This window comes from Balaenoptera acutorostrata, chromosome 2 (assembly GCF_949987535.1).
Source record: "Balaenoptera acutorostrata chromosome 2, mBalAcu1.1, whole genome shotgun sequence".
Classification (NCBI taxonomy): Eukaryota; Metazoa; Chordata; class Mammalia; order Artiodactyla; family Balaenopteridae; genus Balaenoptera; species Balaenoptera acutorostrata.
In genome coordinates, this window is record NC_080065.1 from 4,993,390 (window position 1) to 5,007,493 (window position 14,104).

General features: G+C 56.6%; 2 protein-coding genes across 6 annotated transcripts in view; one reads left to right on the forward strand and one right to left on the reverse strand.

The window, feature by feature from the left end:
- IRX2 (iroquois homeobox 2) overlaps positions 1-9,249 on the reverse strand; it is a 36,298-nt gene extending 27,049 nt beyond the window's left edge. Inside the window, exons 1-5 of one of the 5 annotated variants that reach the window (XM_057540865.1) lie at positions 9,207-9,249; positions 5,678-6,083; positions 4,650-5,372; positions 3,757-3,832; positions 2,506-3,041 (exon numbers count right to left, since the gene is read on the reverse strand). In XM_057540865.1, the coding sequence (XP_057396848.1) occupies positions 3,780-3,832; positions 4,650-5,372; positions 5,678-6,053 (1,152 nt within the window). In that variant the 5' untranslated portion in view covers positions 6,054-6,083; positions 9,207-9,249 and the 3' untranslated portion in view covers positions 2,506-3,041; positions 3,757-3,779. Of the gene's footprint in view, positions 1-2,505; positions 3,657-3,756; positions 3,833-4,649; positions 5,373-5,677; positions 6,084-6,513; positions 6,540-7,459; positions 7,759-9,206 lie in introns of those variants that run through there. The other 4 variants (XM_057540861.1, XM_057540862.1, XM_057540864.1 and 1 more) reach the window with 4 other exon arrangements.
- LOC130707068 (uncharacterized) lies at positions 7,707-11,775 on the forward strand. Its single transcript, XM_057539756.1, has 5 exons — positions 7,707-7,833; positions 8,323-8,788; positions 9,002-9,104; positions 10,875-11,202; positions 11,369-11,775. Exons 1-5 carry the CDS (start codon positions 7,707-7,709, stop codon positions 11,755-11,757), a joined length of 1,413 nt encoding a protein of 470 aa, XP_057395739.1. The 3' UTR covers positions 11,758-11,775.
- The last annotated feature ends 2,329 nt before the right edge of the window (positions 11,776-14,104 follow it).

The following is a 14,104-nucleotide window of genomic DNA, read 5'->3' on the forward strand; positions in this document are numbered from 1 at the left end:
TCTCTGTTTCTCCCTCATCTTCCCTAAGGATCTGCGTGGAGAAACCATAACTCACTCTGCATTTCCTTAAAAAGATCCCGCTAAACACCTGCAGCTTTTATGTGCTTAGAGCACATTTCAAAATCAAGTTTTCCAGAAAGAAATTCAGGTCAGGAGGCAGGGTGGGTAAGTTATGGAAATCTTTGATAATTTGTTGGACTTATAAACATCAAAGAAGATTCGTTAGCCTGGGCTAATCTCCTGCGCTGCTTTGAGTTTTCACCCATTGAAAGGTATGCGTTGTCCCTGAGCGAGGGCTGGTGTGTGTGTGTGTGTGTGTGTGTGTGTGTGTGTGTGTGTGTGTGTGTGTGTGTGTGTGTGTGTGTGTGTGTGTGTGTGTGTGTGTGTGTGTGTGTGTGTGGAAGGGATCACATGTCCAGGTAAAACAATCTTCAGTTCCAAAGGGAGACAGCTTTTATCCAGGCTTCAATTTCTGAACATGTGCAAGGGAGATCAATTTTTGCCTGGGTTTCCTACTTCTCCACTCCACACTTCTTTAAGAGATGGAGTGCCCTCGCTGTGTATCCTCACTGGGGGCATGGTCTTTCAGTGCTTAATTTGTTAAATATTGCTAACTTTCATACTTTTCACTGAAGTCTTCAAATATTCAAATTATAATATTGCATATAGCAGATATTGCTGCCATGTGCATTGTATTCCCTGCTGACTTAGGAAATATAGCTAATATTAGTAAAAGCAAAACTACTTAACGCCTTCGTATGGCAATGTCAAATGCTATCTGGAGGGAAAATCATTATCTTCACAGTAATTCTACAAAGGTTTCATCTAAGACAAAAACAGGCAAAGGAGCTCCCGCCTCACTTTTATGTCCACAGACTCGAATTTGTTTTCTTCCAGACGTGCTGCCACAGAGTAACCAGGCTGCCCACGTGAAAAATCTTCCCTGTTGCCAAGAGATAGCTCAGATCCAAACATGTCAAGGTCTCTTACTAGGAGAGGCAGGAAGGAGAAAAAAATAGTTGTGTACCCCAGAGATTCGCTTTCTGCTAACCTCCAAATGCTTATCTACTCAAAGCCAACAAAATGCCTGAGAACTAATAGAAAACCGAAACCTTGGCCTGCGTCTCTGTTGGCAGTCAGACCCCACCGTTCCTCCCCATAGGCATGGCTCTGTGACCAGTTCACAGCCCCCTGGATTTGCCTCAAGTATCTAAGATTACTTTCAAATACCCTTTCTAACAAGACCCCAGCAAGAGGCCACTAATTTCTAAGGCACAAAAAGCCACTGGAGAGAGATCCGTTTGTCAATATCAACTGGTCCAGCAATTTCCCATCCTCAGACACATCGGCCTATCGGAGCTGGCAGATGTTTAGACAAGATTTTATAAATTGTTCAATATCAGCCCATAATGAACCCCAACTGACCATTCCAAAGCAGCTAAAAGCATCCGGGACGACCCCCGCTGGGATCCAATAATGCTCTCAGGCTGCAACATTATTAATCATGGAATAAAATAGATGAACCTCTTGAAAAATAAGTGTATGATTGATTAAAGGGCAATCTAAGAAGCTATTATTCTTGTTTTATAACTGTAAGTTATATTCACTCAATTTATCTTTGGAGAGGAAATAAATGATTGTTCATTTCTTTTCTGAAATTATATTATATGGATATCCATATAATTTTGCTGAAAATTAAAGTGACAGTTTTGCTGCTTTTATGATACTAATCAAAGGGAATATGTTCCCTGACTACAAATTCTAGGCTTGTCCTATAATTAGATAGTAACACAATAACGAGGCAATAGGCTAAGGTTCTTTAAACTTTTCTTTCCCCCCAGGGTAAGAGTAAGAGTCACTGCAAGGAAAATAAATCTCTCCTCCCAGATTTTCACCGTGTGTTTAATGTGAGTTATATGAAAACGAGAGTTAAGAAGTCATCCAATAAATCTGAATAATCTGTTCCAATCTGGATAATTCAAGGTTATAATAAACAATTATTTCCCTCAATAATTTATGGTGAGGGTGTAACTATTACCCATGTTATCACAATTCTCTAGTTACTGAGAAGGTTCAATAAGCCTATACCAGAAATAAATATAAAATGGATCCTAATGCATAGGCATATCAGATCATTTTATCTTGCCATGCTTTTAAAATGTACACTAACAAGCCGTTTTCATATTCAGAACACAAAATCTGAATTTTCTTGCAATGCATGTGTATATAAATAACCTAAAACCATACATATCTCCCTACTGTGTACTTCTCTTCCATCTGCCTTTTTGTAGGAGCAGGAGAAGGGAGAGATTATTTTACACATTTTCATTAAAAAGTCTGAGGTCAGATCACCTGGGCAGAGGGGCTACTATCACCAGGACTCCCTACCCAAATCACTCTTCCAGGACAAATGAGCCCCAGACACCACATTGTTGTAGACTAGTTTGTTTTTATTTACAATTTAAGATATAAATTAGTAAAGAATTCTTGTTAAACAACCAACAAAGATTATATAACCAGCAATGTTCAAATAAAAACCAGGCAGAATTTATTTACAAAAGGTTTAGATTCCATTGCAATACAACTTGCATAAATTACTAGAAGCTTTATATCATTATAAAAATAAATATCAAATTTGTTTCCACTTCTTAAGTACTCAAGTTCTATAATCACGTTTTATTTCTACTGTGTACATCTTTTACAAATAAACTTTACAGTAAATCCTATCACACCTATAGAATATATACCGTGGCAATGAAGTGATCAATTCAAGATATCCTGAGAAAAAAGATTGTTTTCAAAAGTCACACATACATTGGGGAAGCTATACTATGCCAACAAATTCACATATGTCCAACAAAAGTCTGTTCCAATAGAGTCTGTGGGTTGGCAGTGCCCTGTGGATCCTTCTCTTTTACAGTGGCACAAGATGTGGTCCAGATTTAGAGATCATTTTTTGTTTTATATATCTGTATATTTATGAACTTGGGAAGAGAGAATGGCCTGCTGACTTTTTTTTCCAAAGCAATTGTGACACCTACCTGTGGACCAAGGAAAAAACCAAATCATCCCAAAGTCTTCAGTCCCATGCCAACATCATCATATTCTAAAAAAGACTCCATCTGAAATGGTTTTGCATCTTTCCCATCTTCAAGATCTGTGATTAGCAATTGTGCCTACTTGTAAAGTAGGTATTTTGTGAGTTACTGCTGTCAGCCAGGCGAACTGCACGGCCCTATCTAGTCCATCTGGACATAGGGACAAGCCTGATAAAAGACTAGACTAGTCCTTCTATGTCTCTACAGTCTGACTCTGCAAAGATCATCTATAAAGGGGTTTGATACCCCAAGTTTCAGGAGCACTCGCTCATCAAAGCAAGTGTCTATTAAGGGTCTAGCATAGTTAAAAAACAAAAAAAGTTCCAAGTTGCATACAAATACCCAGATTTTAAGAATCTATTTTTTCCAAAGAGAAAACAACAGCAGTAGTGCAATAAATACATTCCAGTTAAAGGAGTGATTCTGTAAAGCAGAACTTGAGCAGAAAAAGAGGGACTCTCTAAAAGAGAATGGATCCTCTCCCACTTAAAGGGAAAAACAAAACAAAACAAAACAAAAAAAACCGGGGAAGATTGCAGTGCTCTGTCCTCAAACCCCCTGACAAAAAGCAAGAAATACACATTAAGCAAGTTTACAGGGCAACTGGTTTGGGGAGGCTCCCCAAGGGGTAGGGGGGAACCCCAGGGAGCCCACTTACTTGCATTGCTGTGTGCGGCCCTTCTATAGGTAGGGCTGGAGGCCTCCACCAACCACGGTGCAGCCCTCACTGGCATCTGTCAGGGGAGGGGGCAGTTAGTCAGAACCCACCCCCAGAGCCATCAGTCTCCCAGACAGCAGCACAGCCACCAGCCCGCACACCCACGCTCGCCATGCCCTTGCCCCCTGCGCCCAGCGAGCAGTTTGGGGGAGCCCGCTGTCTCCACCACCACTGCCTGAGACAGACTTCGGTCACGTTTCCGCGTCCTCATTTTCTCTCCCCCTCGACTCCTTTTACAGGTCTTATCAGCTCAAGCCTGAATTATGAGCAACATAGACGATATAAAGAAAAGGAGAGAAAGAAAATAGGTTCTCATTTTCTATTTTGAAGATTTAAAAACTAAGGCCTCTGGCAAGAACTAGAACGTTTTGTTTCCTTCCAGCCAAAGGCAGAAGAGGAGATTCAGCTGAGACTCTATAAAGGGACAGAAAATACAGAAGCTTAGGCTCAGTCAGCAGGGGGAAAGCTGGCAGCTGCATCTTGTGGCAATTTGTGTTTGCCCAAATGAAAACAGTCACGAGAATACTAATAACGGTAATAATGATAAATCAAATGAAAAGTCAGTTATAAGGGGGCAAGTCCCGTTGCGAGGCAGGATCGCCTGGCCCTCCGCCCCCTTTCTGCCCTCACCACCCCTTCACTGCTAACTTGTAGTCCAAGAACCACCGTCCAAAGACGTCCTGTCTTTTTCCTGTTCTCGTGTAAGCGACAAAGCTTCCCTGGACAGACCTACAGGTCCCCCGGCCCCTTCCCCGGCTCCTCGAGGGTGCTCACCAACCGGGGACCCGCCGGCGCCCCCTCCCCCAGGGCCCCGCGGGCCGCAGGCCGCCTACCTTTCTTGGGCTCGTAGCCGCCGCCGGGGGGCCGGTAGTGGGGCTCCAGCGGGTGCGCGCCCGCCTTGCCCGCGTCGCTGGCAGCCTTGGGCGCCGCGTGCAGCGCCTCTCCGGGGGCCGCGGCCGCCGAGTTGTACCGCAGGAGCCCCTGGCCCTGCAGCGCCGCGTTCAAGTTCCCGTAGTTTGTGTAGTTGCCGTAGAAAGGCGACGTGTAGTAGAGGTGGCGGCCGAGCAGCGGCGACGCGGGGTAGGGCGAGCCGCCCGGCGGCGCCCCGGACGAGGCGGGCGCGGCGGCCGCTGGCAGCCCCGGCGGCGCGCAACCCGGGCCCAGGCTCGGCTGCTTGAGGTCCGACGTGGCGATCTCGGCCAGAGACCACAGCTTGGGCTTGCTGGCGGGCGGCGGCGCGCCCGGCGACGTCCGGCTGCCCAGGGGCGTCTTGCCGCCGCCGCCGCCGCCGCCCCCGCGGGGCGCGGCCTCGGATGGGGGGCTCAGCAGCGGCGCCTCCACGCCGGTGAGCGGCGACGAGGTCACGGGCTTGGGCGGCGCCAGGTCCCGCTCGCCCTCCTCGTCGTCGTCCTCGTCGTCCTCTAGGTCGTCGTACTTCTCCTTGCACTCCGAGCCCGACTCGCACAGGGGGTCCCCGGCCCGGCACGGCAGCTTCTCTCCGTCCGACTCGGCGGAGCACGAGTGATCCGTGAGCGAGTCGACGTGCAGGCTGATCCCTGCAGGGGCGCGGGCACGGTCTGTGGCACCCGGGGGCTCTCTGCCCCACCTGCTCCCTCACTTCGACCCAACCCGAGCCGCGTCCTCGAGAGAGCGTGACCTCCCAGGACGCGCTCACCGAGGAGTTTCTCGGTCCCGGAGCTGCCAGGCGGGCGAGACTCCAAGCCCGAACCTGGAGCGTCGGGCGGGCAGCACCCGCCCCCCCCCCACCCCAACCCCGGACCTCATCCTCCCTGACCTCAGCTTGACGCCCTGCCTGGGAAGAAAGCTCCTGCGACCCTGCGGCCGCCTCGGCCCCTCTCACCTTCGTCCTCCGCCGAAGTCTCGGTGCCCTCCTGCGCCTTGTCCGGACTCTCCTCCTTGCTCCTTGCCGAGTCGCCCTCGTCCTCGTCTTCGTCCTCGCTTTTGTTCCTGGGGGCCCACGTCATCTTGTTCTCCTTCTTGAGCCGCCGGCGCGCGTTGGCGAACCAGGTGGAGACCTGCGTGAGGGTCATCTTGGTGATGATGGCCAGCATGATCTTCTCGCCCTTGGTGGGGTAAGGGTTCTTGCGGTGCTCGTTGAGCCAGGCCTTGAGCGTGGCCGTGGCATCCCGCGTGGCGTTCTTGCGGTAGGCCGGGTCATTGAGCTGGTACGGGTAGGCCGCGCTCCCGTAAGGGTGGTAGCTGATGGCGCCCGTCATCCCGGTCGTGTGTGCGTCGTAGGGCGCACCCTGCAACCGACAAGAGCCTGGTGAGCGGGTCCCTTGGGGACCTGCCGGGCGTCAGCGCCAAGGCCACCCCTCCACCCGCCCGTGGCCGCCTTTCCCACGATGCCTCCGGCGCTAGAGCTGCGCTTCCCGCAGCAACAGAGCAAAAGGACGCAGCGGGTAATTTAAGGCCAGCTGTTGATCAAGAAAAGCGATATGGTTTTATTCTCAAAATTTCCAACTATTTCACTTTCCTAAAATGACGCATCTTCCCCCAAATGCCCCTGGGCCGCCAGTACAGACGTACACAAATACGAACGCACATGCAGGCCCACAGGTAATTTCTTGATATCTAAATTTCTCTGGATGTTAAGTGCGGTTGCCTCCCCTACTCCTCCTCCCCCGCCCTTATATGGTTAAAAAACTACCCCAGAGCCCCCGCTCCGCTATTCACCATCCTAAAGCTCAGCAAATCCAATTTGCAACTCAGAAGCCAGTCACCGTTTCGAATTCTTCAAATACGTGGTAATTAGCATGTTAATTCAGCCTTTAACGTTTAAATTCGAGACTTTTACAGCCTTCGCCGAGGCCCCAGCTACTCCATCGCTGCCCTGGAATTCCGCCGAGGGCGGGAGGTGGCCACCAGCCCCGGTTACGGCCTCCACCATCTAAAACGCGCTTTGCCACACCCGGCCGGGCCCAGCTGCAGACCCCGAGGAGCGCGGGCCGACCCCGGGTCGGGGAAGCAGGAGCTGCTCTCGGTGCGCAGGGGACCGAGGCGGCACTTAGCTGGCCAAACGCCGGCCGACACGTTTTTCCGAAGCATGGCCTGTGGGACAGATTAAGGCTGAGATCTTGGCGGCCGGGCCGGGCCCCAGAGCCTCTGCCGATGCTCCCTCCCTTCCCCAGCCCGGTGACCCCCAAGCCCCTACAAGTAGATGCTAAACACTCGGTAATCGCCCCGGAGGCCCCAGTGGCGCCGACCCTAGCGCCCCGCGCCGAAAGAAGCGAGCCCCGGCCCGCTCCGGACTCCTGGCCGAGCTTCGGCGCCTGAAAGAAGGACCACCCAGGACAGATCCCATCCCGACCCCAGCGGAGTCGCACTTCACAGGCTCTTGGGGAAAATGACTCCTGCAGCCGAGGGAAAGGGCGTGGAGCGCGAGGCTCGGCCCGCGCTCAGGACGTCGCCGGCCGACCGCCCTGCCTCTTGCCCTGGACTCTCGTCCCGCCAGCAGCACGGCGACCTCAGTCGGCGACTGCGGAGACACCTCCCACGGCACGTTCCCCGCCGCCCAGCTCGCGGATCCCCGGCCCCGCTCCGCCAGCGCCGCGATCAGTGTCTCCGCGCCCGGCGTCCCGCGTCCCGCGTCCCGCTCGCCCGCCCGCCCGCGCGCGGTTACCATGTAGGATGGGAAGCCGGCGGCGGCGGCGGCTGCGTCGGCCGAGTACTGCAGCGGGCTGCCGAAGCCCGTGGCCGCCTGCGCGGTGAAGGCCGCAGAGCCCGGGTAAGGGCTGAACGCCGAGCCCGACGCCGAGCGCGCCAGCTCCTCGCTGCGCGGCGCCGCCAGTGCCGACGCGCCGTACGCCGGGCACGAGTATAGCGCCAGCGAGCCGGGCGCCTGGTACAGGTAGCCCTGCGGGTAGGACATGGTGGGCGCGGGGCGCCGGGCCCGCGTCACGCCGAGCAGCGGGCAGGGCGCGCGGCGCCCTCCATCCACGCCCGGCCGGGGCGCGGCGCGGCGGAGGCGGGCGCGGGGACCGCCGGCCGAGGCAGGCCGGCCTGCGCACTAGCCCGGGCGGCGCGTGGGCCGGGGGAGCGGCTGGGCGGCGGCGGCGGCGGCGGCGGCGGCAGCGCGGAGCCGGTGGGCGCAGCCGCGCGCCAGGCCGGCGGTCGGGGTTTGGGGGAGTCTGGACTCGGGAGTGAGGAGTTGAGGAAGGAGCGCTCGAGTTTCCGAGGGACATTGGAACGCGGAGCTGTCCGTCACGAGCTCATCTGCATATTCGGGCGCCCGCCCCCTCCCCTGCCCCGCCCGCTTCGCCCGCTCCAGCCGCCAGGCCGCGGCCGGGGGAGGGGCGGAGACGGGCCGGGGAGGGGGGCGGAGGAGCGGGCGGCGGGAGGGAGGAGGAGGAGGAGGAAGAGGAGGAGGAGGAGGAGGAGGAGGAGGAGGAGGGAGGGAGGGAGGAGGAGGCGGTGGCGACGCGCAGGCTTTTGTGGCGCAGTCGACTCTCGCGCAGACCCAGCCCGCGGCTCGCGGCCCCGCAGCCTGGCGGGGCCGAGCAGTGCGCACCCCCTCCCACTCGCGCGGACTCCCGGCACCCGCCCTCCCACCTTCCGCTGCCAGCCCCCCAGACCCCGCCGCGCTGGCCCCCTTCCCTTGCCCCGCCCCCAGCTTGGCCCGCGAGAACCCGGCAGAGGCCGACGGGCTGCCACTTGGGGGGACGAACGGCCCGTGCCCCCTCTCCGCCCGGGTGACTGAGCGCAGGACCCTAGTGCCAGGGCCGAGAGCCGCGGGTGATGGGGCGGGAGTGTGGCACCCGAGGCCCGGGTCCTCCTGGGGGTGCCGTGCGTGGCTCTCACTTCCACCTTCCTGCGTCCACCCTGCCTGCCGCACGGTGCGAAGCTCCCCGCGTGGCCTCGCGTCTGGTCTCCAGCCCCGCGCCGCCCGGCGTGTCCCCGCGGGACCCGGATCCGGGGCACTTTCGTTGCGAACTGCCAGGAGGGCCCTGAGGTGAGCTTTCTGCCCCGAAATCCGTAGTGGCAAGCCGGTCCCGGGGTGTTAGGACTTTCTGCTCTAGGAAGCGTTTTAGCCCACGCCTCCAGTGCTTCGTCCGGGAAGACGCAGCCCCCCCCAAAGGGTTTTATTTTATTTTGTTTTAATAAGTTGACTTCTCTTTCGGATTTGTGTTGTAAAACACTCGGGGGAATGGTTGTCACCGGACAGACCGCCTCTGGCGCGACGTGAAGCCTCGCTGTCACTCGGGAAGGGACGAGAAAACGACAGGCTGGTGGCAAGGGCGGCGCAGTCGGCAGCACAGGTAGCTCAGGTAACAGGCGACTCGGGAGGTGCTTCGCAGGGCCCAGCGGCGAGATGCTTAGCAAAGGGCCCTGGGACCCCCAGTCCCTCGAAAACACCCTTCTCCCCATACCTTCTCCAGGGGCCGGGCCAGCGGAAGCGGGCGTCTGGCGACTGGGCTGGGGGGGCCGGGGGGTGGGGAGGTCACCGGTGGCGTTCAGGAGGTCCACGGGGGGTCGGGTGTGTGCGGATACGGCGGGGTGGCCCACACAACAGGTGTCACTTCTTCGGCGGCCGTCTCGGGTGGGTGACCTGTAGGGGGAGAACGCGGTAGCTGGGAGCTCCGGCCCGCAGACCCCCCCCCCTTCCCGCAGCCCCCTGTTGGTTGGGCAGCTCTCAGAGTGACCAGATTTATCGCTTTCGGGTCGCGGTCGCGCGGGCGCCGCGCGCGCGTCCTGCGGCCGCTCTGCTGGCTGCGGCTGCAGCGCGGGGACCATGAGGCCCCAGTCTGCGGCCTGGTCGCCTGCGGCACCTTCGAGGCAGTCAGGGTGCGTCTGTCTTTCCCTAGGTCCAGGGGACCAGTTGTAAACGGCAGTGCCGGGCTTGAGCAGAACCCACCGTCCTTGGCCTGCGGGTGGGTGGCTCCCGGTAGGTGCGGTCCAGGCCCTTTAACGAGCCGCCTCTCCCCCGAGCCCCCAAACCACTCGCCCCCACCTGTCCCCCCACGCTGCCTACAAACCCCAGCCCGCTCCCGCCGCACTTCACTGGCCACCTCCCCCCCAACACACCCTCCTCCGCCCCGCCCCTCCCCCACTACTTCCCACACACTCTGGGCCACTGTGAGGACCCAGCAGGGGAGTTTCAACAATGCTGTGACCCCAAGCAGGACGTCCTAATTCAGTTCAGGGCAGATATTTTAAATCAATTATCCTAGCGTTAAAAAGGAAAGAGAAGGAGAGAGAGCCAGAGGCCCCAGCAGCCCTGTGGAGCATGCCTTTGACAGGACCCACGGCATTTGTGGTCTTCCTGGGAGGGAATTCGGCCGGGAAGAGGCCATAAATGAGACAGACACACGTTGGATGACCAACATAAACAGCAACAGATCAGGTTACAGGCCTTCGGTTCGCTTCCAATTACATAGTTTAAGTGAAAAAATCAGGTCTAATTTTTATCTCCAAGGAAGACTGGCTTGAGTATTTCCATTTCTAAAGACCAGTTCCTGCTGTTGTCTCATTAGCATTTGGGCCTGCCCCCCCTCGCCCTCCCTCCCCCTCCCCCGATCTCTCTCCTGGGCCTGATCTCTGCCAGGGGCAGAAAAGAAAACAGCGAATTATTACAAAAACATCCCCGGTTTGGAGCAGAAGCATAAGCTCCGATACACTCGATTTTGACATCAATTAAGTGTATAACCAGACATGTGCACGTGGCTTTGGAGGGTCTCGACTCGCCCAGGGTGCATCTCCAGAAAGGGCTGCCGGGTTCTTCCGTCTGCCTCTAGCTCGGCGCTGCTGATTCTGAAGACAGCCTCTTCTCCGAGTGTATTTATCCCCCAGCAATTACACTCCGCCACTGAAATCTGAATTTTCCGTACTGCTGCCTGCTACTAATAAAACCCGTCTACCTTGCACTATTAAACAGTCGAATCGCCCTACATGCCGTTTTTATTAGTAGTGACTGTAGCAAATTAAAATGCCTACGCAGAGACATTAAAACTTAACGCTCTGCATTGTTATTGGGATATATAAACTCCGTTTCGCTTTAAAGCTCTCTGATTTTTTAAAATCACTTTCCCTTTTCGTAGATTAAAGTTGGCTGGGTCTTCTTTTTAAAAACTCAATCGAAAGAACAGGCTGCATGTGTCGAGGCTCGACGCGGTGGCTGGGAGCACGGCCGCCTGCGACGGTGGCCTGGATTCGCTGGAACTGCGTCTCGGGTCACCGCGGGGAGCGCTCGGCTGCGTCCCGGGCCGCCACTCTCCGAGAGCAGGGACCTAGATGCTTCGCTCACGGGCGTGGAGGGCGTTCAGGCCTGTGGAGCGTCTGCGTCCGGACGTACACTTGGCTTCTGTGGCTTTCAGTTGCCCTCCGAGCTGGATTTAAAGAGAAGGGCCGGCACGCAGGGCCAACCGGGTAAGTGCCGGGAAAGCGCGCTCACACGGAACCTGGGCAGTGAGCGTTCAGGTTTACGGTGGATCCCCTCGCCCCTTTGCCCCAGGTATGCATTCAAAAAAAAAAAAAAAAAAAGCGGGGGTGGTGATGGTTAGCAGTGTCACATTTCTGTTTCTTGTCCCAACAGTGGCCGATGCCTTTGGAACAAGTCGGCGTGGACATGCACGTTTCAAGAAGCTGTGGTTTCCTGGAGGCCAAGCTCTGGGAAACGGCAGAAATGCTCGCGGGCTTGGGCTCCGGGCCCTTCCCGGAAAGCGGCGGCGGCGCAGACCGTGGCGCCCTCCACCTCCGTCCTGGGGCTCCCGGGAGCCGGGCAGGCTGAGCGGCGACGCGGCCCGAAGTCGTGCGCGCGGGCGGCGAGGGGGCGCTGTGGCCCGCGGCTGCCGCCTCGTCCCCGCCGCGGTGGCCCCGGCGCTGTCCCCGGCCACCGACGGGCGGCGGGAGTCCCGGACCTGCCTCCTCCCACGTCGGTTTGATTCGGGGAAGAAGGACAATAACACTGGAGCATTTCAATAAAACCTGAGCCTCACTCGACCTTTCTCTCGTTCCGCTTTCTGCCCTGTCTTCCGGGGAGTTTGTAAGAGTTTGGTGGGAAAATAGGTGCCATTGTGGAGCGTGTAAATTTGGAGGGGGGTCAGTTAAGATTAAAGAGACACATTTTACGTGGTTCCCCCGAATAAAGTCACGTGTGAAATGTAAGTCGTTTCAGTGTATAAGGCACATTTCCAGTGTGTTCCTAATCGAGTTCTCTTCCTGTGCCCGCACTTCCTGGCGGGACTGCGGAGCGAGTGACAGCAAGAACCAGGAGAAAGAGCACGAGAGTTCGGTTGTGCGTTTTCCTTTGTTTTTCTTTTATTTTTTGGAAAACCGAAATACGTCGCTATAAATTGTACAAAATTTAAGTCAAACTGAAACGTAAATGCCTTCCAAGCGGGGTTGAGCCCGCTCACGGTTCTGTGGACACTTTGGATTTCCGAGGTTCTCAAACTCTCTTCTGATGCGGCCACGTGTGTCTGGAAAACAAAGTCGTAGGCGAACCCGCGCGAGGCCCAGGGGTCCCTGACGCTCCTGTCCAGGAACCCCGAGCTGGGACGCGGCCCGGGGTTTGCAAACGGGCCCGAAAGCCAGGGCCCTGCGGGCAGCGCCGTGGGTGGGCACCCGGGCTGGGGCCCCAGGACGCAGGGAGCTCTCTTCTGCACCTTCTGGGCTCAGCCGGCGACCCGGCTCTCCCACCAGCGGCTCGACCTCGGAGCTCGGACGACTGCGAGGTCTCCTGGCCGCTAACGTGTCCCTCCCGGTTTCCTTTAGTGGCAGCACAGATGCCCCGCCTCCGACGCGCTTCCTGAAGTTTCTCCCGCGCTGCGCCCCGAGAATCCTCCCCTCGCCATTTCTCAGCATACCGCAGGCTTGGCCTGCGTGCTCCCCTGGCTCTCGGCTCATCACTCCTCCCCGCCCGCCCGCCCGGAACCGCAGACCCTAGAGGCGAGGCGTGCGCGCGGTCCCGCGCCCAGGTCCCCGCCGGCGTCCGAGTCCCGGGCCTGGAGCGCCGAGCGGGAACTGGATGGCGGGTGCGGGGGGCGGGGCAGGGGCGCGGGCCGCGTACGGGATGAGGGATCCGAGTTACCGGAGACCCGTTTCCGGAGCAGCGAAGACCCGAGCGCCCTCGTCCTGCAATCGGCGGCTGACTGGAAGGAGAAGTGTTCGGGAGTCCTCAGCCCTCCACGTTCACGGCGTGGACTCGCACACACGTGCGCGCGCACACGCGCGCTGCCCGGGGAGGTCCGCGCGCCGCGGGAGCTGCTCTGGGCAAGTGGAAAGAGATAAGAGTTGTCAGTTTTTTCTTTTCACTTTTCTTTAAGTGTTTCTGCAAGACAGTCGTTGGAAGAACTTAGTTCACCTCCATCCCCCACCTCTCCCCACCCCACCCTCAGTCCCTCCGGCAGCTACTCCGTCACTCGCTTCGCATTCTCCGTTTTACACTTCGGAGCGCACCGTGGGACATGAGTGAGGGTGTGAGCGCGCCCAGGGGGCTGCAGAGACCGCGCGAGTCGCTCCGACCGGCCGTAGCAGGTAGGATCCTCGCTCGCAAGAAAACATGGGAGGAGAAGGAAGTGTATTTTGACAATTGCTTTCATCAGAGAATAGAGGCTGTGTAGGGCGTTTGTCTGGGGCCACGCTTCATATCCTTTTGCTAACTCTCGGTTTGTGCACCCAAATGGCTCGCCCAGACCACGATTCGGCGGCGCGTAGTCAGGCGCACACACCAGCCCTCCCCAAGCTCTCCCACACACTCTGACACAGCTGGGTTGCAGAGCCAGGGGTAAGGGAGGATTTTTTTTTTTTTTAATTCTGGAGGGAATGCAGAAAGAAAAGTTTGATACTTTTGATTGCATTAAAAGTAAAAACTTCAGTTGGATAGAAAATAAATTGCTGACACCAACCGGGGAGAAGATATTTGCAGCCCACCTAAACGGCAAAGACTGCTCTGCAGAATCAGGAAGGGTTCCCAAGGTCAATGGGTGAAGGCAAGCCACCCAGTGGAGAAATGGGTCAGGGATGCGGGCAGAGACCCTCCACACAGAGGAGACCTAAGAGCCAAGTTCGTAGAGGCTCACAGTCACTCTTGACAGGGAAATCATACAGTGTATAAGATGCCACTTTACGCCCACTGGATGACACCAAACGAGGCCCAGGGTGTGCAGAGACAGGGCACTCACACTCCCTGCCATGCTAGTTGAAATGGCTACAAAGGAATTAGGGAGACATTTGGCCACATCTGAAAGAGCAGGAGATGCCCACTCCCTCTCGCCCTTGGATGCCTTGCCTTATCGTCCACCACAAGAAAAATGCCAGGCAGGGGCAC